We start from the raw sequence: 26,346 nt of genomic DNA, 5'->3' as shown, positions 1-26,346 counted from the left end.
TACATATTTCACATTTTATTGGACAGAGCGTGGAAATGCTGGCCGGATAACTTTAAATTGTTGAACAAGAATGCTTTAAGAATGCTTGACAGAACGAAAGGAAACGGAAGTGCCATGGAACTTGAGGCACAAATGGATTGATTATATCGAAATATTGTGTCTTGCTGGTGGCTTTGCGGGTCCGTTGGTGGTGGCCGGGCATTGTGACCCAGGCTTATCGAAGGGCAATTTGCGTCTGAAAATTCGCTTTATTTAAATGGCCGGCAATTTAGCCATGAACTTTGATGTTAGCGCCCCCGGTGAAATGCCCTGAAATATTTTACACATGCGCTGAAAATGCCAATAAGTTTTGTGAACTTTTTCGCACACCATTTATCTCCTTAAGTGGCACCAATATTGTGGAGTAGTATGTCGAAATTGGTCTATAGTGCCTGCTAATGAGATTTTTCCACTTTCGTGGCGCTATATTCCCTATAAGTCCCACCTACAGCCAAACGAATAAAATCCGGTACTTTGTTGCCCGCTTCCACGTGTATCGTGTATGGGAATGTAAAGCCAAAAATCGATTTGCATAAAAAATTCACTTGAATGTAGGGCGTGAAATATGTTGGCATGGACGTGGGGTTGGGTTAGTCGTGTTGTCCTGCAACTGCTGTTGTCCGTAGGACCAGCTTCGGGGGAAATGTGCATACATAGATGCATATATGCAAACATATAGTAAGCTTCGGCGTTTTAATGGCTTTTCGTACATTTACCGGAAAACGGTTGACTCTGCACGCTCTGTGGGATAATAAGTCAAGACGAACGCAAAACCACAAGTCAAAAAGTCATTAAGAACCCCCACGACTGGTGCCCCTTCAATTTTATTTTATTAAAGATATTTTTTAACTTGAATTTCTATTTCAGGGAATATCCGTGCGACCATTACACATCAGTGATAACCGTGACGCTACTGATGACGGGCTGTCCGCGCGTGGAGGTGCATGCCACCGCCCTCCAACTGCTGCAGATCCTGGACAAGCGCTTCTTCGGCAGTGTCGTTGGGACCCTGCACAGCGACAACGAGAAAGGTATGAGCTCTTCTTATTGACATGGCAGAAAACTACTAGTAATGGTGCTGGAATAAAATGAAACTTCTGGCTTATACTTGACGGAAAACTTTAGTCCCGAGTGGCTCAGTGGCGGGGGAACGTTGTAAGAGAGAGAGAGGGTGGCACTGCAACGTTTACGTTGGCATGAAATAATGATGGCTTTTGTTTTGGGTATGGAACGAGTGAAAAGCTGTGAAAAGCTGTAAATGAAAGAAACTTGAGCCAACTGTAAGGGTTAAATAGATACTAAGAAGGTAAAACAGCAACTAACGTCAAATTAAGGCTTTCAGGCTTAAAGGTCTGCACTTGGTAATAGTGTAACTTTAGTGTGTACTCACAATTGAGAAGCCAAAATGACTCAAACTAATTAGAATCAGATTGAAACTACGTTCGTTTATGTCTCAATCAACTTAAGAAATTAAAGCTTTAACTGAAGTGAAGGCAAAGCTGTTTGGAGTCAACTTTGCTTGCTTTTTTATGGGTTCTTTTGGCAGAATATGTTATTAGGTAGCCGACCGCATCCGCTGGAATTCTTTGGGAGGTGGCCATACCCATGCCCCTGAAATTAGGTTTCTTTTGCCGCTGCTCCGTAATCCCTAATGTGTTCACAATGTGTGTTGTGTTTGAGTTGGCCCTTCAGCCCCATCTCAGGGCTCAAATCCGAGTTTGCGATGGGCTCACTGTCTGCCGCAGTCGAAGATGTTCCTGCTCCCTATGCCATTTCCCCCGGCAACATTTCCCAGTGCGTCAAGCGTCAAGTGTTGTTTATTTTTCCTGCTGCTGTTTGTATTTTGCATTTTAATTTCATACACCTTATTGATGCTGTTTTCTCTGTGCGGGGGTATTTTGTGTGTGTGTGTTTTATTGCATTACGTAAGAAGCTTTGGATAAGATAAGATGCTGCTCCAACGGATGCGTAAATTGTAGCCACCTCCGTTTTTCTTTGATTGGATTGACGCTTGTTTACATTTCGCTTTTACTTTCGATTTTCGATTTTCGATTTCTGTGTACTCTGCGGGTGTACTCGTATATTTTAATCCAGATCCTTGAGAGCATTTGTCTTCAGAAATTGAATGTTACAGGATAAGGGATAAGGGAATTTTGTGTGCCCCCAGATTGGACCAATATACGGGGGCGATTCTATAATTAGACAGATTACACGGCTGCTACTTCGGCAAGTTGCTTGTCTTTGGATTTTAAGCTGTTTACCCAAAAACATTACCCAGACCCAACCCCCCTAAGCCTCTTTGGACCTTTTTTTCTGTATTTTCACTAAGCTGATGAAGTTTCCTCCTTCTTGTTGCTGCTGCTGCTTCTGTTACTGCCACTGCTGTTGATGATGATGATGATGCATCCTCCATGCTCCATGCTCCATGCGCCATGCTACTGAACCTGTACCTCATAGTGAGAGTATCTCCACCTGAAAAGGTAAAATGCTAATAATAAGCCGCCATGATTCTGCCTTTCGGCCATCGGACGGACAAGCTCCGTGTGGGGGATAAGCCCGCGAGGATTGAGTATCAGCGGGTAGGATGAGATCTTATTTCGCAAATTCAATTGTCCGTAAGTTGGCGAATTACCAAATGAAAAGCCCCATTGAGCCCCCATTCAAAATGGTGGTGGATGCTGTGGGAGGCGTAGGGGGATAATCAAGTTAAATCAATTGGAAAATGAAAATGATTTAAATGGCAGTTATGGCCATTGGCAGATTCAATTAAAACGCTTTTGTCGGCCTTCAATTTAACGTAATTAACATTTATTACATTTATACATCGCTCGATTAAACTGTCATACATTGATATCATTGGTTTTTGGTTTCTTTGGTTTTTGGTTTGGTTTTCGATATTGACATTTTCAATTAGATTCCAATTTCAGGGATTTTAGATTGGAATTAGGCTAAAGTTTTGGTTTAATTAAGCGAAACAAAAAGAGTCGATTCATTTTTAATTCTACGCGGTTATTTAAACACTTCAAAATGTAGCTGTTTGTCTACTTTTATTTAAATTTAATTTTGTTCTTTCTATTTTCTGTGCAATTTCCTTTTACTTGGCCTTAGCAAACATCACAAACAAATTTTTCCCTGCACCTTTTTTTTTATTTTTTGTGTCTTGAATACTCTGAATACTAATTTTTTCTTGGACTCTTCGTTTTCTGTGTGCTTTATCTTAGCTTTTTTTTTCGTACATTTTTTTCGTGTTTTGTTTGCTGCAATCTAATTAAAATCGAAATTCTCGCTTATCCCCGGGCGCTGTTTCTCCTCCACTTGCCATTCGCCTTTCAAGAGTGGGGCCCCCGTCGATGTAGATGTAGTGGCACGGCTGCCGCTTTATAGCTTCCACCCTACTGGCCTCACTTGAGTGGATGCAACTCGTGCATTTCGTTCCAGCAATGCTGCGTCATCATCCGCCGACGGGTGGAGGTGCCTGTATTACGGCAATATTCCGACACTGTTAAAAAGAAAGAAAGTTACTGAAAATTAGGTAAAATCAGAGAAAGATGGAGAGAGAGAGAGAGCTCCTTTATATATAAGTGATATAAGCCCTCGTGTAGCATATTAATTTATTTCTATTACATTCCCTACAATTCAAATTGCCATAGCAAAAAATCATTAAATGCAGTCAAATGAGTTTTTTGCTGGGGTTGGCATTCACTTAATGGGTGTACATGTGCGTGTACGTCTGATGGAGGATGGCAGGTGCACGTGTGATGTCAAAGTTGAATAATGGTTAATAACACACATTCCGAGATTGATTCGTGCCAGCTTGCAGTTATATTGATGCTGAAAATAATTATTGTGTTCCTGCGCTTGCTATGTTATGTTTATTGCATTTCTTGTGTTGAGAAGTAAAGTTAATTAATTTTATCAGTTTAAATTAAGCTTGCGCTTCTGACTTTAAAATTATTGCTCTAATATTATTGTTATTGGCACACAATGCAATGTAGATGCTGTTTACTTATGCACTCATTTATTGGTTACAGTGGGAGAGATAGAGACATAGAGAGAGATACCGATTACGAGAGATATCAGCCGAAAGGGTAGATATGAATGCACATAGAGCGAAATCAGCAATGAAGAAGGAACCGTTAAAGAAATTCTTTGAAAGCAAAACTATTAAACATGCATTTGTGACACTGTATGCAAGACAATCACTTTCCCTATTCCGCACAGGGAAGTGCTCTTGAACTCTTTTATGGTCCCTTCGTGTGCCCTGGCTTCAGAGAGGTACTCAGCCGAAAGTACAGCCAAAAACAAGGATACAATTGCAAGAGGGCTTTCTTGTAAGCTGCACACAACGCAAAATCATCCGCTATGAAAGCTTCTAAAAATAAATGTAGCATAACTATCACATATTATTTTATGACAGTGTATGCATGACAAAGCCACCTTTATTTGGTTGATTGGTGGGTGACTCTGCTACTCTTTAATGAATTTAAATTCGATTTTTAACATGTCCTTTGCCCTCTGACTAAATAAATCCTAATTAGGGACTTGAACCTTTTAGGAACGGAACCAGATTAGTTTCCCTTTATTTTTTGTTCATTTACACATTTAATTGAAATCCTTTTCAAATGCAGGGCTTAAATTCCCCCCTTGATATCGCTGCACCACTCATCACGTATTTTATGAAGCGTTAGGAATTAAAATGGCCCATCAAACAGGATATTTATTAATCGCTTGGGCAAAGTCCTATTTGGCTTTTTGCATACTTAGGTGTCTTTTTTTTGGTTGCTGGACATTCAAATACACAAAGCTGCGATTTACGACAATATTACCGCAGTTGTGTTATGGCTCAAAAGCAGACTATAAATTCGGTATTTTGGGGTCCAGTCCTGGTCCCGTTAGTGGGTTTCAATGAGGAGCTTACTGCCACTCCCAGGGCTTATTTGTGGGGGATTTCACCTGCTGACTGCTGATGGGTACGAAACACGTTTTTACACCCTATATATATGTGGTTTTTTTTTTTGTGATATCCAATCGAATGCTGAATATGGCAATCATTTTACTTGGCATATTCCAAATGAGCTCATTTAAAAGAATATCTCAATGTCCCCTCTTTTTGTCTTGCCTTTTTCACTGGAATATTGTATTGTATTTCACGGCAATCTGAGCTAATCAATCATCCGAATACCGTACAGCGTATCCCATAAAATACTCGCATAAAAGTGCCAATATATTTTAGCCAGCGGCAATTTCCATTCAATGCTCCGCTCCTCCCGAATGTTTGTTTGTTTATTTTTTGTTTTTTTTTTTTTTTGTTGTGGGTGTGTGTCGTGTTTGCGTTTGTTCATTGATGATCTCTGCCGCAGGGCCATCGTGATTATCCTTGGCAGCAGCTATTTTCGGGCCATCTTCAGTAACCTCTACTCCCAAGACTCACAAATATCCTAAATTAAACCCGAAATTATATGCTCCACACTTTACATACATACATACAGACTCTTGACTTCCTTTTTTAATTACTTTAAATGTATCTTCCGCAACCGTGGAATATAAATAGCCTTTCGACACTTTAGCATCTCGAGGGGGTGTTGTGTCTCCTTCTTTCATCGAATGCCAAGCTCTTGTGTCGTTTTCTTCCACATTTTTTTTTTTAAGATGATTGCCATGTGTGTTTATTTGTGGGCTGGCAAGATTAATGATGACGTTCCTCGGGCTGTCCTTGACGTATTTGCTTTTGTGTGTCAGCTTTTTATTCACTGAATTATTATATAAATTATACAGTCAGCAACACAAAAGGCAACGACTTCTCACGTCATCACAAGTTTAACTTCTACTCTGAAGAACTGTGAAGACATCGTCGAAAACTTAAGTGAAATGTTGTGTTTCGTTCTGTTTTGTTTGTGAATGAATAGCCATAGCCATAGTCAGAGCCGCCTCTCCCAGGACTGTCTCACAAGTGGCCTTTGCTGAAATTTACAAGCACATTTCAGTGTTCTCTAGGCATTCGCTGAATGGGTATGGGCAACCAGGGTATGTTTAGTTCATGCAGATAAGCAGAATTTCAGGCGATCTTTTAAAATATGCCAGTTATGGCTATAGGAAACTTTTAAGTATAATTATTCTCACAAGAATTTAAAAACTCACTGGACTTTTGTTCAGAATACATCCCCACATCCGTTGACTGTATTATCGCTGAACTGTAGTCGAGGTAACAGCCTCGTCTAGCACTCCCAACTGCATCATATCCACTCGAATCTGCTGTGGCATGCTTGAATCGCGGCATTGAGCAGATGGCTTGAGAGGTGGAAGCGAGTGGCACTCGCACTGCTTCCTCCAGAGACGTGCACTGATTGACTTGGGTTCGGGGGACATACACGGATAGAGATGCGGATGGGGAGAACGTGACAGGAGGCTTCGGTAATTTATGGCCAATAAGCAACACCGTAATGAGAGCGAAAGAGCGGACGAGATCGGATGAGTGCGAACCGCGAGAGTAGTGGCGCAGAGTCCTCCTATTGTGGCTATTGCATTCAGCGCACGTAACACGCGGCGTATGAGTAATGCTTGGCGAAAAATCCCAAGAAGAAAATGTATTTGCAGAGCGCAGGATACGAGCGCCGCCTCAGGCCGTGATTAGGTGCAGATTGGCCATGAATAGGTAGCCATTGCGCACTTCCAGCGAATCGATTTCCACATTAAAAGCGCCAGTTGAGCGAAGGTGCTTTGGGATCCAATTGAGTTCAGTTTTCCCATTAGCATGGAGGGTACATCCGAGAGGAAGTGCCGACTATTTTTCATCAAAATGTAACTCATTTCCCTCATTTCAACTTTAAAGCATTCGCAAAGAGCCAAGGGCGTAGTTTCCTTGGAGTTCAGGAAACAAATGAACAAACAAAATGGTAAAGGAACAAACCGTTTGACAAACAACAAATAGTCATCATTTTAATAAGTCTCCTGCCGTGTGTCAATTCTGGAATGTTATTTCATTTGGTGCGCTGCAACTGCTCCCCGATGCTGCCACACACTCCACTCCCTTCAAACAAACACCGACACCTTGGGTATATTTGAACGATGTAAATATTTGCACGGAGCACACGACGACTCCATCCCGTTTGATTCCTTTCGTGGGCCAGAAGGCAGAAGCAAGGAAGCGCAAAAGACTGCTGCATGTGAAGCCTGCCGTCGGCAGTAAATTTCGTTTAATTTAATTTGCTTTTCACATTCTCTCTTGCCACATCTGCCAACACCTTGCAACAGTTCGTTCCTTAAGCCAAACCCCCTGCAGAATTGCCTGCACTTTTGCTGCCCTCGTTGGGAACCGTGGCCTTTGTTCGTTTGCCTTTAATGAATCGGCAAACACTTTTAATTAACAGCCGACGAAAAACCATATTGTTGAATAAATATAAAGAACATTTTGATGGCTTCCAATATAAGTGGTGAGCGGGGTATGAGACGGAAGAGAGCCTAAGAGATTGGCACCCGAGAGCACTGCCTGCCTTTAGTAAGAAATTAAAAATTGATGCCTCCCGCAAAGGTTCTGCCCCGGGTATCGTAAAACTAAATTTAACGACTACACAGAGAGGAGACTGAAAGAACAACACTGTTTGCTCGGGGATCAAGTGCCTCAAGTGCCTCTCGACCTCTCTCAAAGCTATAAAAGAATAAATTTGAATTTGAATTAATATTGAATCCATATCGGGGGCACACCAAACTATGCAACAGCAACAACTGATATGGGGCAGACTTTAGTGCATTAAAAATTGATGCCCATTGAGAAATATTATATCCCACTACTACTTTTCCCAGGAAAGATTTGGGTTGGATTAAATGAGCCTTTCTAAGCTGCTTTCCTTTGAGGGTTTTAAATAAAATAAAATAGTTTCAGTTGGAAACATTAAAGTTCTTATTTGTGGCAACTGCAATTGGGCTGGGGTTCAATAAACTGACAACTCGGAAACCATTTTTCCCCTCGCTCAAGTTAGACGTCCCTTTAATATTCCTTGTCATTTCCCGAGCACATTTCATTAACAAAACTAGGGAAAAGTGTCGTGGCGGATGCTGTTTTGTTTGCCTTCATTAAGCCGAAGCCCTGGCCCTGGCCACCCTGGCTATGTGTGTTATTGGAAAAGTTTAGCCCGAGCTAACAGAAAAAAGCGCAAGTCCAGCGCTCGGACCCCAGCTTCTGGCACTCGTTGCCCCTCTTTGAGCCCCACTACTGGCAAATTGCATTGCTGGATTTTATTTTCCAGCTGCTGACACTGAAAATGATGCGTAGAAAGTTGAGTGGTCTCTTTAATCCGTTACTCAATTTTCGCTCTGCTGCTCAGCTGCTGGTGACATCTCTTTTTGTTTATTTTTCTATCATTTAAGCTTTGTTTGGTTTTGTTGAGTTTCATCTGAAATTTTGTCGGACTAGCAGTGGCTGCCACAGAGCAACAGATCGGAGCATCCAATTATATTTAGTTACATTTATTTATTGCAGCAGTTGCATAGTTAGTTATTTGTGCCCATGGGTTGAATAGTTTGTGGCACGTGGCAGCACAAATTAGTTAAGGCGCTGAAATTAGAAGTGGATGGGACCCATCATCCATATATTTAAAGATTGAAAAGAGACCCCCCACCAGCTACATTACTTTCCCTCATCCTTCTCTGCAGGACAGCGGTTTCGTTTTTTGCTGTTAAGCTGCAGCTGTCGGACGCAGTCCCGTTGGAGATTTAGTCAGGCAGGACCTAGTCTGCTTTAAGGAAAGCTTAAAAGTAAAGAAGGAATTGTAAAAAGTTTTCTTTTCCGCTAAGTCGTTTGACTCGAGGGCTTTTCATTGAGAAAATTTATTCACAGAGCAAAGAAGGGAAGCAATTTGGAGTTGCCTTCCGAGGCAAGACTTGAATGGCGGTGTATTTTGGCATTAAAATTCGATTGGACGAGTGGTCGGTCTATCCTTTCCGATTTGCTGAATTTGTATTCTAATTGAACTTTGATTCGGTCATTTCTCAAGAGTTATCATATTTCGTTTAAACCAATTAAGTTTTATTTCTAATAAATATTCATAGAGTTGAACATTTTAAATTCAGGTAATTCTCTGAAATCTTTCCTACCAGAGAGATATCTGAAAACCCTAAGAATACATTCTCACCCCACTATCTTTCTTGTAATCAACTGGATGCCTAAAAAGATATCCAAAATCCACTTGAATGAATTCTCTTTCCTGTAACTGCATATTCCTCGTAAGCTTGAGGGCAAACTGAGACATTCGCTTGGCTTCAAACCAATTAAATTCCAAGGTTTTCAAAAATCGTATTTGTTGAATATTGAATTTGCACTTCATTGCCGTGTGTGGAGTATGTCGTGTATGCATTGCGGGTCCTTCGATTAAAATGTGACTGAAATTACTGACTCACCTGTCACCTGAGTGTTGCCCGCCTCACGTTGGGCGGCGGATACTCGCCGGAAAATGCTCAGCACTGCTTTGCTGTGGAGGTAATGGGAAAATGCTAAAATTCTTGTTTGCGATAATTTGCGGTGGATTTACTTACCGAAAATTCTGTCCGCTGACGCAGTAGAGCACAAAATTGATGCCGAAATTTGTGATGAAGAAAGCGTGAAATATATATTGCAAAGCAATTGTTGAGTTCTCATTCCTGGCCGATTCGGTCTGCCAAGCGATTGGGTGCGATTGGGAGAGATGGTACAAAGGGAAATAACATTAGAATGAAGTTCATGCGCCAATTAGAGCCTGCGGTCGCCTTGGATACCATTCTATTTATGAATCGGCCCACGTCCATAACCTACCTAACAACGGACTGTGCCGTTTTAAGGCCTCAGCGGATTTCGAGGTTGGAGGTTAATAATTCACTAATTGCCTATGCTAATGGCTATGCGAATGCCTGCTTTGTGTCATTAGTTACCCGTCGTACAAGGCTTTAAAGGAATCTCTCCACTCTACGCCGCTCCGCTGTCCTTCCTTTCATCATTTGAACTGGACACGTTCCGCATCCCAGGCTTCTCGTTGACCTGTTGAACCACAAATGGGGAGCACAGTGACACAAAAAGCGTGTGTGTGTGTGCGTGGCAGGGGCAGCAAAATAATTCTGACTATCGAGGAGCCTCTTTCCTTCCACTCAATTAACTTTGTGTCGCAATCAATGTTTGAGTTCTGGCCCATTTTTAAGTTGGCATGTGAACTTGGGTGTGAAAAGCAATTTCCACGAATACTCTTCCGGAAGAGCATATTTATTTTCTTTACAGCAAAAGTTGGGACAGATTTGGGATTCAGGATAAGTGTTTGTTGCTGAGGAAAAGAGGATATTGGATAAGCATTAGGCATTTGGGTTTTTGGGAGTAAGATCTCTCTACACCCCTCACATCACTGATTCATTTCTAATCAGAAAAACAAACACAACTTGAATGTTGCAGCTGCATGTTCAATGATTCATTCAAATAAATTTTTACTCTAATTTTTATTTTTTTTTTTGGTTTTTTGTGGTGATTGAAACTTCAGTGTGGATTGTTTTTGCTTCATCCTGTGTTCTCTCAACCAAAATTTATTCATTTAGCCGACTGTCCAGCAGCATGGGAAGTGGACTGGTTTTTGCATACGAAAAATCGGTCAGAGCGGTGACGACTTGAGGCCGAATGGCCCATCAGCACGACTCAGCTTTTGTGGATTGAGAGATTGAGTGCGTGGCAGGAGACGCAGTCTGCCCTTCTAGCAGAAGGATTTGCTAAACCAAAGCCTTGTCCGAACGAATGTTGAATGTGAAAATTACGAGAGGAATGGAATGGCATTCGTAAGTGGAATTTAATGCGTGAGAAAGTCGTGTCTGGCAGGGCCATGATGGAGAATAAATGAACATGAAAATCAGCAGTATCAGCAGCAGGCGTCTGCAGCGAATGACAATATGGAAACAATATTTCTCTAATGAATTTTTAGTAATTGAATGTGAGATCGTGATGTGGTTGTGTAAATCCCCAACAAAGTCCAATTATTTCCATTTTAATTGCTGTCGAAAAAATTAAATACAAATTACGAGTACGAGTATACTATATTGTTATTATGCCACAATGCAATAATTCCTTATATATTTAGCTAATAATTACCAACATTTATCTCACGTTGAAAGGGTACACTCTCTCATACTCGCATCCACTGTTTAGGCTTTATTTATACATTAAACTGATTTTATTTTTACGGTTTGCGAGTGCCTCCGAAGTGCACAAACTAATTAAAGGCTAATTAACACCTATGGGGAGCGGAGTCCTTTGCCATGCCAGCAGTCAGGCTGTCTCTGGCGAAGGCATTAATACGAGTGTACGTATGTTTTGCCTTTTGATGTAATTCATGCATTAAACAAGGCATTTGAGGGCCAAACGGAGAGGAGTTCCATAAGGAAGGAATGGAAAGAAAAGGAGCTGTATCTGTAGCAGGAAGAACATTACACATCCGTTGGGTCTGAGAATAGTTTGTCGTTGCCATAAGCTCGTTACGACTGGACTGTTGTCGAGTTTGGGCATTGGGCCTGGGCATTTGTGGGCAGATAATTAGCAAACGACAGCTGCCGACGCGGAGAACCAGCAATAACACAACTTCTGTATTCGAGGCATTAGGGGCGCCTGAATAACGAGCCGCCCCAAACTGCCCTGTTGCTGCCCCCCCTGCCGCTCCTAGTCTGCTCCTTTTCATGTTTATCTAACTATTTGGGTCAAGAGACCGTTCCCAAGAGGCAGGTCCATTGTCCCAGCACACAATTGGTGCAGGTTAAGCATGGATTGCTTTCCCACAAAAGAAGGAAAAGAACTGCTCTTCAACTGCAGTGGAAGTGCACCAGGTCAGTCAGACAGTCAGTCAGCCAGCCTTTTCATTCTATGTTCATTCAGAGAAATCAGATTTCAGCTTTAAAATTTCCACACCACTTACCTCCCAGTAGGCCTCGATGCGCAGCAGGCAGCTTGGCAAGTTCAAGCACACGAAAACCGTCGAGACAATGAGCAGCATTTTGGTCACCTTCAGCTGCGAGGAGTTCTGCACCTTGTGACGACGATCTTTAAAGAGAGGGGAAAGCACTTGAGTTAAGGAGTTGACAGCGGTGGGTTGGGGGGACTTTGTAATTAGTTGCAAATTATATGATAGTTGCTAAATTGTTAGACAGTTTTGTGTCAGTGTCAGCCAAAGTTGTCGAGGCGAGGCGAGGCGAGGCAGGATGTCTCTCAGATGAGTTTTTCAGCTTTTGTTTTGCGAGATTCTTAAATGTCACATGTTGAGTCGGTGTGGCCTCTCTGCTCTGGTAATTGGCTCAAAACAAATTCCGAGTGAAACTGAAATGGCTTAAAAGAAACTTTGGCCATTTCCCTTCCGTTCCCTTCCCTGAAATGCCGTGCCATGCCATCCCCCGTTCCTTGGAAACTTTTTCTCCTCTTTCTGAGAAGAAAAATCTCATCCGAAGTGTCGCGAATGTCATAGTAATGTTTTCCGAATGAGGAATCATCGCATCGCTCGCTCACCTGACTTCTTTGTAATCTCGCAATGGTGCTGACAACTGTTTATATGCTGCTGCTGCTGGTGCTCCTGCTGGTGCTCCTCCTGCTGCTGCTGCTGCTGTTGCCTGGCCACACTATGCTGTCCACTCGGATGTGTGCCAGTGGACTTCTGGCGCTTCAACGATGTCGAAATACGATACGAGGCAGCTGCCGAGGGGCTCGTCGAATTCGATGGCATGCTGGTTGTCTGTGGCTTCCTGTAGGATACAAAATATACACACATTATTTTATTATTTGCCATGCAATCCGTGTATGAATAATTCAAAGTGAATCCTTCCGGCCACTCGGTACTTTTCTCGTTTTCAGGGGCATATGCAAATGCAAAAGCCAAATCGAATGAGACTTAGGCCAACAATCAACTCACATCTTGTGCATCGTGAGGGTCCGTCGGACGGTGGCGAACTTCCACACTGTGCAGCCCGTGCAGGTGTTCAACACGGCAATGGTGGTGAAGGGCACCGCATAGACGACAATCGAGTCCCAGTAGTTGAACAGGGCCAGCTGCTCCTGCAAACAGAAACCAGAAAGAGTTGCTATTCTGGGTGATAATTCGATTTGTTTTGTGGTCCAATCAACACGGCGTATACGTAATTCAGCTGTACTCCACCCTAGAATTCATAGAGCCAACTCTAATCGAGTTTGCCATACTAAAAGCTGCAAATAATTCGATTGCAAAGAACAGAAACACAGGGCAAACCAGGGGAGTGGCAAATTACAAAAAAAAAATCTTAAATTGTGTAAACTTTCGCTTTAACGAAGCCAAGCCAAAAAATGCTGTAATTTAAAACCTTTCTACTTTAATACTCGTAGTTGTTGTATTTGAAAGGCTTTATAATTTGCACACGCTATTCGATGGAATTATTTCTTAGCTCCACTGATAAGTTGTAAACTCCTGCCACGTTCCACGCAAAAACAATCTCTCTCTCACCGTCTCACTCTCTGTCTCTCTTCGCTTCGCTTCGCTTCTTCAGTCTTGGCATACTTTTCATCAGCATTTCCAGCTTGATGAAGCGAAGAGGGAGAAGAGAAAGCAATAGCCTTTGGCTTGAATGCTTTGTCGGTAAACTATTTGCCCCGCGTACCGCGCATTTATTATGCCCGGTAAGCAAAGAGGGTATGTTGCATTCGTGTGGGGAGTGCACAGTTAATAGGCAACAACAAGGTGCAATTAATATAATTTAAGTTTGGGTTTCTGCATGGAACACCTTCGTGTGGAAGAGATACAGAGACAAGTATCTGCCAATACTCGATATATATTATTAATCATATTGATTACATTCATTGAGCATCCAGTAGTCGATAAATTCCATTCCACATGCGAGAGCCGGGCTCTTGGCTTTGGTTCAGGGTTTAGCCTGATAAATTCCTGGCTGCCTGCATACTTTCATGTCTGAAATGTTCAATCTGTAATGTTTCAGGACATTGGGACGTAGCCATCGGACGTGCGATGTGGGCGGGCGAATGGCCATTCCGGCCTTCGAGTGCCGCTGCTAGTGCCGCTTCTATTTCATTGTGGTTCTGGCTAATGTCCAAACAAACAATGCCATTTGTTTCAATCACAATTACCCAAAAATGGAGAAGAGCATAAGCGCATTATCATTCATTAGGAGCCTTTTGTCTAATTAAACGTGCTGGTGTCTGGTCTCTGGCGGAAATTTAAGCCAAAACACTTTAAAGAACAGGGGTAGGAACCACTCCACACGGTTGTCTGCACTCGCAATCATCACAATCAACATCCGTATCATCTTCTTCATCATCATCATCAGATGGGGCTTGTTGTATTTCCATTTACATAATTTCAAGTGTTGGCAAGCATGTTTCATAACCATTCAGAATATGTTAATCACCAGAAGAATGAAATCAAAATTGTTTAACAAGTATCCAGCCATCCATCCATCCATCCATCCTAGAGCTGCAGCTTCAATATATTTTATATTGGGCATAAATTTCCAGAGCGTTGCCTGCAGCAAACATTTTTCTTTTTTATCAAAATTTTCCTTTGTCCTTATGGGCAGCTAAAAGGCCAAAAACTAAGACCCCGAAAAGGTGTAGCATTTTCAAAATATAATTATTATACTCGTATGAATTATATATTGCGTATCGGGAGAATGAATGATCTATTGATTGGACATTTTATTTGGCTTTGACCATTTTCCCAATGGGTGTGGGAGTCCTTGGGGTAACTCTCTCTGGATAGATAAACACCTCGGAAGGGCCTCAATGGCCTGTCATAACAGGCAAAAGCCAAGGACATGACCAAAAGCATTAAATTTATTTACTTCTTCCATTTATTGTTGGCTATTTGCTATTGTTGGGGGCCGGGCCCAGTCCTGGTATTTTTCGTCAATATTCCACGGCTCGTGTGTGGTACGATATTATTTTGTGTGTCGAGTGGATCAAAGTGTAATAGCTCGTAAATTTTCAATCAACAGACGTTGATGTTGCTGCTATTTGATGCTCTTGATACCCGTACACGGAATTGTTGAGGCCGTATAACTAATTCCAATTGAAACTTAATTCTTATTGGCTCCTGCTTTTGAGCCCGATGACCAATGGCCTTCTTCATGCGATGAGTATGATGCTGAGAGCCCCTCTATCCCATTACCAAATTGTTGTATGATTGAGCCATTAAAAATCGGCACAAAATTGCAAAAATGTTTAACGAGTATCCAGAGCTACAAAATGTCGACTCCAGTCCACAACATGTGAGTTGGCATCCATTTCTGCCTGGGGGGCGGGCCGGACATTAGCCATAAGACTTCTTAGACACTTCCTGTGACCTTTTAGCCTTCTGTTCTTCTGTTCTTGGCCCAGTCAATTTCAATTTGGCTTTGCATCTGCTCCCAGTTACACTTCAAAGGGCTAAGCTTGCTGCTGTTGCTGCTGACCCCCATCAGAGATGGCCAGAGATTGCCAGAGGCTAAAAGTGAGCGGGTTGCTGCTGCTGCTCTTTAAGTGATATTTAATTTATGGCAATTTTCTTAAATTTCTGCAGCTGGTAGGTTTTTTTTTGTTTGTCTTTCTGTCCAGCCTTAATGTGGTTTCAATTCCCACGAATCTCAAAATTACCTTTTATCAGCTTAAACAATAATTCCAGACCGGTAAAGTGCCATCATATGTCTGTCTATTCATTAGAATCCCATTCAGCGGGAGAGCAGTAACCGCGTGAGTGTCTACTTGGAGTGCTTCTTGCCCCACGGAGCTATCTGCGGCATCTGTTTGCAAAGGGAGGATGTGAAGAAGAGGAGCAGCCTGCTCCTGCTTTTGCTGCTGCTCCCTCTTGAATGCTATTACCCAATGATTTGTTTCTTTCAATATGCCAACCGCCAAGTGCAGAACGTCTATTTAAAGCTTAGAAGCGATGTCTGTTTGAAAATTTATGGGCTCCCTGGGACACGGCGACTGTGTGTTCCACATTTTGCAATATTCTACAGCGCTGGATGGAGGAGGCTCCCCATTCTCCTGCCACTCGATTGTCATCCATCCATCCTGGCATATTGCCAGCAGTCAAAGGAGGAACCGCGCATAATTTCGTGGTCTGCAGACAAGTGGCAGGCAGGCAGGCGGAGTTGCTGATTGAATTTGAATATCCCTCTATCCTGTATGTATGTATGTATGCATGTACATATGTCTATCATCCATCATCCATCATCCATGGGCTGTTGTCTGCTGTCTTCGCCAAGTCGTAAGATGGCGCGACTCTTTACGCTTCATTGTGTGGCCAATTTGGCTAATAGGCCGCTAGGCCCCGTCTTGTGTTTCCCCAGCGTAATACACCTGGTCCCTATCCTATGTTTGACTTGCACTGTGTCTGGGTACACACACCGAAATTAGCATTGAATTTCAGGTCCAAAAAGCGTGACTTCAACCGTGCAAGAAACGAACCAAGAGAACAGCAAACAGCTGAGAAATGGAATGAAATTCGAGATTTATCGGGGCATGAGAATTGAAATTGGCCCCGAACTGAACCCATGGCTTCCTGTACCCTCATAACCATCGGAAGTGCCTGAAAAGTGCCACGGACAGCGAGCCACACCCAGACCTAGAACACGCGCTCCGGCTTTGGCTTGTCCCTGTCATTTCCAGTCCCAGTCCCAATCCTTGCTTGCCTATGTCCAATGTCCAGGAAAAATATTTGCCATGCTTTACGAATTACAAACGGTCCTTCGTTTCTCCCTTTGCCAGGGTATTTTAAATTCGTGTAGATCAGACAGAACAAAGTCTTTTTGGATAAATAAGAACTAATGCAGTGCCCTCGCTCTCTTCCCTCTTTGCTTCATTCAAATCCACACATAGCACAATATTATGGCGCCCAAATTTCAGAATCCCACATTCTATTATAGACATTCTTTAGAGATCTTTAGAGATCTAAAAACAACTCATAAATACTATTTAATCGAGCGGTTCGTAATTGCAGCCAAAATATACAAAAATACATGCCCAGATATAAAGATTTTGTTCTTTGTTTTTGCAAGCAAAGCAAATGAAATAATGTTCGGAATCTTTTGTCTGCAATTTCAACTTTGGAGAACTTTTTGCGAAGAGGGTACTTTACAGTCGCGATTATATTTATTGTTGGCCTTTTGCCATTTTTGGCTTGCCGCTGTCTGTGTGAAACATATTGGGGCGATAATTTGTGGCGGCCTTTTCTTCCGCTAATAAATGGTTAATTTGTTCTCACAAAAGCCACGCAGCGGTATGCGGGCCACCAACTAATTGACTAATTGCTCTCGTTCTGGCCAAATTATATCGCCTCCTCATGCCCCTGCCGATGGGAAGGAAGCGTGTTCCGCATATCTTAACGACATTTATTGGAGGGCCCGGGTTAATTGACGAGAGTGTCAATGCCATGTGAAGCGAAAGTAACGAAGGATCCGAAGGATATAAGCGGTTCAAAGGCAGCCAGCTGTAAATGGCGATGACAGAAGGGTTCCATCCATTTTCCACTGCCAACAATCGAATGTACATAAATGCTTTGATTGTAATTTTGTGATATTTTTCAACAATTTGGTAGGCCATTTATTTGCACAAAGCATTGCGAATTCCACCAACAATACTAATGGCAGACAAAATTTCAAAAATACCAGGAATCATCTGTCCATTCATCGTTTGCAGATACATATGGGTGACCCGCACCCGCGCCCGCTCCCGCTCCCCGTTACCAATGGCAGCCCAAATGAAAAATTCTAGGTACCGGAAGAATGCGTTTGATGAAGTTGGATTTTGATGTGTGACAGGGAGATGTTTGCATCAACCAGAAAACATTTTACATCAAACAAAAAGTATTTTTACCGGAAAAACACACACGGACACGGACACGGACACGGACATACACGTGCTGATACGGATGCGGATGTGGGATAATACTTACTTTATATTCCGAGTTGAGATCGCAAATGGTGGCATTTAACTTGGGAATAAAGACGGGCTTGGCAATCAGGATGTAGGGCAGACAGTGCAGGCATCCGGCCAGAGTGAGGCACGAGAGCACTATCTTGGCCCGGCGTACAGTGCACATGGTCTGGCGCTTCAGTGGGTAGATGACAGCTATAAAGCGCTCCACGGTGAAGGCTACCACAAACCACACGGAGCAGAAGGCGGCCAGGTAGCTGAAGAATGTGAAGAATTGGCAAAAGTAGTTCCTGTTGTAGATGTCCACATTGAGGAAGTTCAGCCACTGGGCAAAGAGTCCGCCCAGAAAGCAGGTGTCGCTGACGGCCAACGCCGCCAAGTAGAAGCTCGACGATAGCTTTCGCAGCTTCGTCTTGAAGAAGACAAACACGGAGAGGATGTTGCCGATGCTGCCCGTGCAGCAGAGTATCGGAATGTAGTACTGATGGACAAAGTCCCCGATGAAGAAGGCGATGCGTAGCATCTCCTCATCATCCCCGGACATGTAATCCGTGGAGTCGGTAGTCGTGCCGATGGCCATGCTTGAGTTGCCGCTGTTTCCCGCTGTTGCGTTGCCATCGCTGGAGGTTGTTGTTGCTTCTGTGGTTGATATGCTGCTGCCGCTGCCGCTGTTGCTGCTGCTGCTGCTGGCTATTGCCTCCATATAATCCATATCTGCCATTGTTTTTCCTACACTTTAAACCATTTCGCACACTGTTTTCGGTCTTTAAGAGAGTGTTCTCTTGTTGTTTGTTTGGAGAACTAGAACTAGGAGGTGTCAATCGAGGGCCATACAACTAATTAATTGCATTTCTCACCAACACTCTTCGCCAAACTTAAACAATTTGACGCTCTGGCAAGAGGTAATCGGTTTGCTCTTACGCCTTTCCGCTTTTGCACATTTCTTTTTCTGGGTTTCGGGGGAAAGTCTCCAGACAAGCACTTGCCAAGTCAAACAATTAAAAGTTCCGACTGCACCCCAAGTGTGTAGCAAGTGCTTTACTTTAGTGTCTCTTGCACTTGAGATTCGCACTCACTCTATTCCTTCGAATAGAAGTACACTACTATTATTATGCGTGTTTGCATGAGATTCCACCCCGCAAAAGTTATTGGAACTTTCGATTGCCGTTCACTTAGTCTTTTCCCCCAAGTTCATTATCGGCGGGAAATCTTTTCGCGCGAGTTCCGTAATGAAGTAAACAAAAGCACAACAAAGTATTTTTTCAGGTGGATTTAAAAACTTTTGCCACACATTCAAAGTTTTCCCCTCAAACTTCTTGCGATGCTGGTCTGCTGGCCCGCCGGCCCGCTCTCTGGCGATCTTGTTTTATTTTTAATTTTTAATTTTTTCCTTGAATGCCAAAACTTTTTGATTGAGGTTTTGGCTTGTGGCTGAGAATATTATCTCCGATAAACTAGAAATTCGTGGAATTGAATGTGGTCGATATTTTACACGGCTACACTCCATTTAATTAGACTGGAGTTCCTCTTCGACCGGAGTCTTAGGCCCTGGCTCTGGCTCTGGCTGTGGCTTAGGTTTCCTTTTTGGGCAGTTCGACCAGCCAGCAGGACAATGAGCGCGCAACTAAGCCGAGACAATGGCCACGGCGGCCTTTTAAACGAATCCTTTCGGACGGGGCTCCCCGTTGGAAGGCGCCAAACGAAAGCTCTTTTCCTCGTGCTGCTGCTGCTCGGCGTCGGCGCCGACGCACTGGCTGTGTGCCTGAGTGGCAGGGTGGACTTTCATTCATAAATTCAACAGGTTACAAGGTCAGGGCTGGCAGGAATGCCAACAAGTGGCTGGGCACCACGCTCGCGGATTAGCCCAGCAGCTTTGTTAGCAGGAGAATGCGAATGCCATCGTGGCGGCAAGACAATGAGCCCTGCCCCTCAATGAGCTTCTTGCGGGGCTCCTTGCCGGGCGGCAGAATCCAAACAATAACAAGCCGCCCTTCCAGTTGGCGGCTTTGGTTAATGAGGGAAGCTTTCGCGGCACGGCTCTGGAATGCGGCCAAGACCATTTGCCGCCAAGTGGGGAAAAAGCTGGGAGCTGGCCACAGTCGCCTGCCGTCGTTGGTCGTGTCGAGAGCTTCGCAATGTTGGGTTGGGCCTTTTCCATTTGTACTTCTGTGAGCCCAATTCGCCCATCTAACTTTTCTCGTCTCCTGTTTCATTGCAGAGGACGACAAGGTAGGAACTCTGGATGTGCTCCTGAGCAGCGCCTACTGCCGGTCACAGCGATTCCTCTCCAAGCAGCTGGCTCAGCTCCGGCCAGAGCTCACCATGTCCATCTTATCGGGTGAGTGGGTGGATGCCCTCCCTCCTCCTTCTGCTCCTACTCCTGCTCCTGCAGAAACTTGAATCATATTTGTTTGTTTTTGTTTGCTCTTTGCAGAAATAACCCATCGCTTTCAGAGTGCCCGCGAGGATGTGCGCGCCCTGCTGCTGCAGTGTCTGCTGCCCTGGCTGCAGAACATGGAGCTGGTGGCCACGAGTGTGCCACCAGCCACGCCCCTCTCCTACATTATGGTAAGCGAAGCGAAAGGAAGCGCGAAATTGCCTTCCGTGCTCACTGACTCGATTCTAACGCTCGTTTCCTACACTCTTCCGCCAGTACTTTCCGGATTCGGGTACACGAGGCCGCCGCGAAGGCACCGGATCCACAGAGGCAACGGAAATGATTCTTAATAATCTGTTTTACATCACCTCCAAGGTAAGAAGGGAAGGGCCCTTGTCGATGTCACTTTCAATCTTTAATCGCTTTTAATCTTCGGCGGCGGCGCTGCAGTTCTCGGATGGCCATCCGCGCGACATCGAGGAGCTGTGGGGCACCTTGTGCCAGTTCTGGCCCAACAATCTGAAGGTCATTCTGCGCTATCTGGTCATCATGAGCGGCATGGCCCCCACCGAGCTGCTGCCCTATGTAAGAAATCCTGTAAAGTTGGCTCTGACAAACGGAAGAAGCTAATCCTCGATTTCTGTTGCCAGGCCAAGCGGGTGGCTCTCTATCTCGCTCGGAGCTGTCCGGATCGACTGCTGGATGAGCTGATGGCCGAGCTGCAGACTGTGGAGACTCTGAACTGTCTGATTGAGCGCACAGAGACGCCTCCCTTCTATCGGCTGACCAGCATGCGGAAGGCCTCCAGTCACAGTGCCGATGGTAGCTCTGGGAATCCTCTCTCTTAAAATGAAATACAAACCTAATTCCATTCCCTTCCGGCAGGCCAAGCTGTGGGCGGCATCAATGACTCCAGGATTCAGGATTTGGCCGTCGAAAAGGGCACCATACACACCAAGCGCCACAGCGGCGAGGATCCCATTAAAATTGGGCAAGTCCATCAGAAAGTTTGTCTCCCTTAAAGCTCTCTCACTAACGTTGGTCCCAACCACAGAACCTGCAAGTCGGATAGCGGCATTCGGGCCTATACCCAAGCTGCAGCTGCCGCAGCCGCCGCTGCTGTCACGCCCGGCTCTGGGGGAAGTCGACCGCCCCGCGGCGCAGACAAGATACGGGCCGCCTCTGGTCCGTCTATACTGCCCCGACCGGAGGACATTCTGATCAACGACCCGGAGCTGCGACAGGAGGAAAATGTTGAGCTGCGCGGCACCTCGGAGTCGCAACCAAATGCCCATCCACATCCGCTGCCCATGCCCGAATATGGGGGATACTTTGCACCACTCACCGAATTCCTGCCGGATGTCAGTTTGCCCATCAGCGGATTCCATCGGTGAGTCTGAGTCTGAGTCACAGTAGCGGTAGCGGTAGCGAACAATTAGGACAGGTCACAGTTTCAGAGTTAAATCTGAATATTTGCCAGGGATAGGAAAGGGATGGGGAAGGGTAGGAAACATTTGGCAGCCCAATTAGGTGTACGAGTAGATTTGCAGAGCATTGAACAATAACTTTTATTATGTTCCGTTCAACACGGATCAAAGGCAACGATTGGACAGACCTTTGGGAGAGTACAACTCTCATTAGTAATAGGCCACTCCTGAGTTGTCGCGGATCCATTCCAAGTGATCGCTGACACGGGTGTAGCCGGAAGGTCCATTCTTGCAGGAGACGGAGGCAAAGGTTATCACACCCACGAGCTTAGGGTCGTCTTGTGTGACCAGAGGGCCACCGGAGTCGCCACCGCAGACTGATCGTCCGTCCGACTGCCTGGTGCACATGTCGGTGCTGGCCACAGAGCCGTACGACTGGGCGCACTCATTGTTGCCGATGATCTGCACGTCGATGCACTGGAGCCAGTCCGCGAGATTGCCATTGTCCATGCCTCCCCAGCCGCAAGCGACGCACCACCAGCCCTCGAAGCGTTCTCCCTGCTGGTTGAACGACGGAAGAGGGATCTTGTTGACCAGATTGGTGAAGTCCACAGCCGGAGTGCGGATGAGGCCGATGTCGTGGCCAGCCGAGTTGCCGAAGCCTGGGTGAAGGATAAAGTTATCCCTTCGCACGTTGTGCTTGTACAGACCGTTCCAGCCCCAGTTTGAGCCGTAGTTGATGTCAACGGAGTCGGTGGTGAGGCAGTGGGCCGCAGTCAGAATCCAATTGCTGGCTATGATGGTGCCAGCGCCAACGGCTCCGCTGTTGCTGCCGTCCGTCTTCAGGAACAGGCCTACAATGTAGGGAGCCTTGCCCTCGGGGGCTGAATAGCCATTGACGATTCTGCCCGATGGCTCAGTACGGTTTGACGCGGGACTTCCGCTGGCAAATGCCAAGGCAGAAGCCACCAATAGAATGGCACACGATAGCTTCATAGTTATGCTGGAACTGTGCTCTCCCTCTCCACTGTGTGGGGCGTCGGTTATATACCAATTGTCCGGCTCTTGAGCTTATATTTTGCATCTTATCTACGGAGATAAAGTTTTGTTTCTTTTGTATGTTATTTTAATTAATATTTTTTTGGTTTCTTATTATGACCCGTGCAGGAAGTTACTAACTCTACAAGTTGGTAACTAGAAGGTACTTAGCATTTTTTGATAGGCCGTAAGTACCGCCGTAAGTACCGATAAGTACCATAGACAATCTGCACCATAGATATCATTGTTTTCGAATTGGTTTACTGAACTCCGGGGCGGTCCCGGTTTTTTGACGAATTAAATTAATACTCTGATATCGGAAATCGAACCACTCAATCTGTGCCCCAATATCGCATTAATAAGAGATAAGAGCAGTGAACTTCCCCGGATGTGCACGAACAGATGTGCTGTGGTAGGATGGATTCCTGCCAAAAGAAAGCCTAAAAGAAGTAGTCGGGGTGTATATATTTCGGTATATATAAGGCCCTTGGAAGTGTCCCATGTCGTCTCATGTAGGTAGAACAGTACTGATTTTCCCCTACGGCGCGGGGGTCCAAGCGTCACTTATGCTAGCTTATATGTTAGGGCCGCTGGGGAGTCGTGTGGATCGTGAGCGCGCTGTCGGAGAGCGCTAACAGAGCTGTACCCGGGAGCGGCTACAGCCTAGTAGCGGATAGCGAAACCGGCTCTTACGCTGGGCTGTTGACAGCGCTGCTGCCCTGCTCGGGCTGCTGCCTGAACAAGATCTCTCGAGCAGCTTTCTTTTGGGATGCACGCGGTGTCAATAACACCGATAAAATATTTATTTATTGTCAGACAGTGGCCCTAGTTTTGTATTAAAAGAAAAAGAGAGAGAAGCCCGTTCTCCGTTGAGCCCAGGATCAATGCTAGTAATAGGCCACTCCTGATTTTTCGCGTATCCAGTCCAAGTGATCGGTGACACGGGTGTAGCCGGTCGGTCCATTCTTACAGCCACCGGAGCCAAAAGTTATCACGCCCACCTGCATAGGATTATCGTGTGTGACCAGAGCGCCACCAGAGTCTCCACCGCAGGCACCCCTGCCGTCCGACATCCTGGTGCACATGTCGGTGCTGGCCACAGCGCCATAGGACCGGGCACACTCATCGTTGCTGATGATCTGCACGTCGGCGCACTGCAGCCAGTCAGCGAGCTTGCCGTTGGACATGCCGCCCCAGCCGCAGGCGACGGTCCACCAGTTCTCGAAGCGTTCTCCCTTTTGGCCAAACTTCGGCAGCCGGATACTCTTCACAACGTTGGTGTACTCCACGTACGGAGTGCGGATCAAGCCGATGTCGTGGCCGGCCGAGTTGCCGAAGCCTGGATGGCGGATGAAGTTCTCCTTCCTGACGTGGTGCTTGTACAGGCCGTTCCAGCCCCGATTCGATCCGTAGTGGATGTCCACCGAGTCCGTGGTGAGGCAGTGGGCTGCGGTCAGGACCCAAGTATGGGATATTACGCTGCCAGCCCCAACGGCTCCGGCGTTGCTGCCGTCCGTGAACAGGAAGAGGCCAACAAGGTAGGGAGCCTTGCCCTCGTAGGCTGGATAGCCATTGACGATCACATTATCCGGGGTCGGTTCTTCCGTACTATTGCCTTCGGGAAATGCCAAGGCAGAACCCAAAAACAGAATTGCCCACAATACTTTCATGATTGTGCAGGAAGTTGGTTCTCCACTGGGTCGGCTGCAGCAACTTATATACGAGCCACTGGCATACGGCAGAGGGAAGTACTTCGGCTGGGGGGTAATTAGCGATAGAATCCGTAATATCTGTGGTATCTGTATGGCTGACACCACCTAATGGCTCCTAATGGTCATTAGTTTTGACTTTCTGTAAATGCAATTAACGGAGAGAACTCTTTAGAGACCTGCCGTTGATATGCCATCTAATCCGCCATCTTGCTCTCATTTACAGATGCAACGTGGCCGTGATGCTGCTCACAGACATTGTGGTGGATGGAATTCCGGGCATCGATTGGACGCTGCATCTGCCACTGATGCTGCACATCCTGTTCCTGGGCCTGGACCACACGCGCATCATTGTGCGGGAGCACTGCAAGCAGCTGTGCGTCAACCTGCTGATCGTGCTGGCCGAGCACAACGATCACCTGACCGTGGCCCGCATACTGCTGAACAGCGAGACGAGCAAACTGGACCTGGGCCTGACCGTGCCCGCCCTGCCCGTGATCGACAACAATTTCACGGAGCTGCATCAGCAGTTCGACAGCTATCTGCTGCATGTGAGCCCCCAGGCCGCGGCCTATGCCCTGCAGCACAATCTGTCCAGCTCCACGATCATTGCGGCCCACTCCAGCTCCAATCAGCAGGCGCATAACCTGCAGCAGGCATCTGGCTGCCAGACAAGCGCCAGTGCCACGCCCCCGGGTCTGGCAGCGACGCCCGCCGCCCTGCAAATCAATCCGAACAATTCCGAGAACTCGGAGGTGCCGCTCATCCACGCGGACGAGCACGCACCGCCCCAGCCCGGCCCCAGCATGCCCATTGCGCACGTCATCAAGAGCCTGCTGAAGTTCCTCGCCCAGGACACGTGCCAGCCGCTGTGGAACTACGAGGACATCACCGCCAAGGTGTGGGCCGTGAAGTCAGCGGAGCAGCTGAGCTGCTTCCTCAAGCACATGGTGAAGGTGTTCGCGGACAGCTATCCGCAGGCGCGCATCGCCGAGCGCTGGGCACAGACCGCCCTGCAGCTGGGACTCTCGTGCTCCTCGCGCCACTACGCCGGACGTTGCCTGCAGATCTTCCGGGCCCTGAATGTGCCCATCAACTCGCGCATGCTGTCGGACATTCTGTCCAGGCTGGTGGAGACGGTGGCCGAGCAGGGCGAGGACATGCAGGGCTATGTGACCGAGCTGTTGCTCACTCTGGAAGCGGCCGTGGACAGCCTCGACTCGGACTTCCGGCCGCTGGATGTCATGAAGGACATCTTCAAGAGCACACCCAACCTGAACAACAAGGACGGCGGCCCCAATTCCATTCTGCCCGGCAAGAAGTCACCCTCGGGCATGACGCCTCAGTCGTCCAACTACTCGATACCCAGCCATGGCCGCAGCACCAGCTACTCGGTCTCCTACTGCGGCCGCAAGGCCAACAACTCGCCCTGCGACAAGCAGGTGGAGCTGAGGAACCGCGCCTCCGGCATCGACCTCGAGCGCAGCGTTGTCTGCAAGTTCGGTGTCGGCGGAGTGGGAATGGGAATGGGCGCTGGCTCGGCCCTGTCGCGATCCCGTAGCGCCCAGAGCCTGAAAATGTTGGGCGACACGGCCACCCAGGACGACAAGATGACGATTTTGGCACAGCTCTTCTGGCTATCGGTGTCGCTGCTGGAGTCGGACTACGAGCACGAGTTCATGCTGGCTCTGCGCCTGCTGACCAGAGTGCTGCACCGCCTGCCGCTGGACCGTCCAGATGCGAGGGACAAGGTGGAGAAGCTGCAGCAGCAGCTCAAGTGGACAGCCTATCCGGGTGTGCATGCGCTGCTCCTGAAGGTGCGTTCTCAGACGAAAGAAAGTCCGAACCAGAAGATCATTAATCGATTTCTCTTCT

General features: G+C 46.2%; 4 protein-coding genes across 17 annotated transcripts in view; 1 reads left to right on the top strand and 3 right to left on the bottom strand.

Moving 5' to 3' along the window:
* LOC111081445 (protein furry) overlaps window positions 1–26,346 on the top strand; it is a 48,169-nt gene that overhangs the window by 17,600 nt on the left and 4,223 nt on the right. For all 14 annotated transcript variants that reach the window (XM_041592616.1, XM_041592614.1, XM_041592615.1 and 11 more), the window contains 9 exons: window positions 907–1,070; window positions 20,139–20,258; window positions 20,355–20,488; window positions 20,574–20,672; window positions 20,748–20,882; window positions 20,948–21,119; window positions 21,183–21,288; window positions 21,352–21,687; window positions 24,698–26,288. In XM_041592616.1, the coding sequence (XP_041448550.1) occupies window positions 907–1,070; window positions 20,139–20,258; window positions 20,355–20,488; window positions 20,574–20,672; window positions 20,748–20,882; window positions 20,948–21,119; window positions 21,183–21,288; window positions 21,352–21,687; window positions 24,698–26,288 (2,857 nt within the window). The remainder of the gene's footprint in view (window positions 1–906; window positions 1,071–20,138; window positions 20,259–20,354; window positions 20,489–20,573; window positions 20,673–20,747; window positions 20,883–20,947; window positions 21,120–21,182; window positions 21,289–21,351; window positions 21,688–24,697; window positions 26,289–26,346) is intronic.
* LOC111081446 lies at window positions 2,852–19,001 on the bottom strand. The gene is made up of 8 exons (XM_022377511.2): window positions 18,778–19,001; window positions 17,940–18,721; window positions 12,933–13,075; window positions 12,533–12,765; window positions 11,949–12,073; window positions 9,568–9,686; window positions 9,433–9,503; window positions 2,852–3,538 (listed from the first exon to the last, which is right to left on the bottom strand). The coding sequence occupies exons 2-8, from the start codon at window positions 18,639–18,641 to the stop codon at window positions 3,441–3,443; spliced, it is 1,491 nt and encodes a 496-aa protein (XP_022233203.2). The 5' UTR covers window positions 18,642–18,721; window positions 18,778–19,001; the 3' UTR covers window positions 2,852–3,440.
* Window positions 21,841–22,753, bottom strand: LOC111081448 (serine protease 1-like). Its single transcript, XM_022377513.1, has one exon. It carries the CDS (start codon window positions 22,718–22,720, stop codon window positions 21,935–21,937), a length of 786 nt encoding a protein of 261 aa, XP_022233205.1. The 5' UTR covers window positions 22,721–22,753; the 3' UTR covers window positions 21,841–21,934.
* LOC111081449 (serine protease 1) lies at window positions 23,525–24,457 on the bottom strand. Its single transcript, XM_022377514.2, has one exon. The coding sequence runs from the start codon at window positions 24,430–24,432 to the stop codon at window positions 23,650–23,652; it is 783 nt and encodes a 260-aa protein (XP_022233206.2). The 5' UTR covers window positions 24,433–24,457; the 3' UTR covers window positions 23,525–23,649.

Source organism: Drosophila obscura, unplaced genomic scaffold (assembly GCF_018151105.1).
Source record: "Drosophila obscura isolate BZ-5 IFL unplaced genomic scaffold, ASM1815110v1 contig_181, whole genome shotgun sequence".
In the NCBI taxonomy this organism is placed as follows: Eukaryota; Metazoa; Arthropoda; class Insecta; order Diptera; family Drosophilidae; genus Drosophila; species Drosophila obscura.
This window is presented reverse-complemented; position numbering and strand designations above follow the sequence as displayed.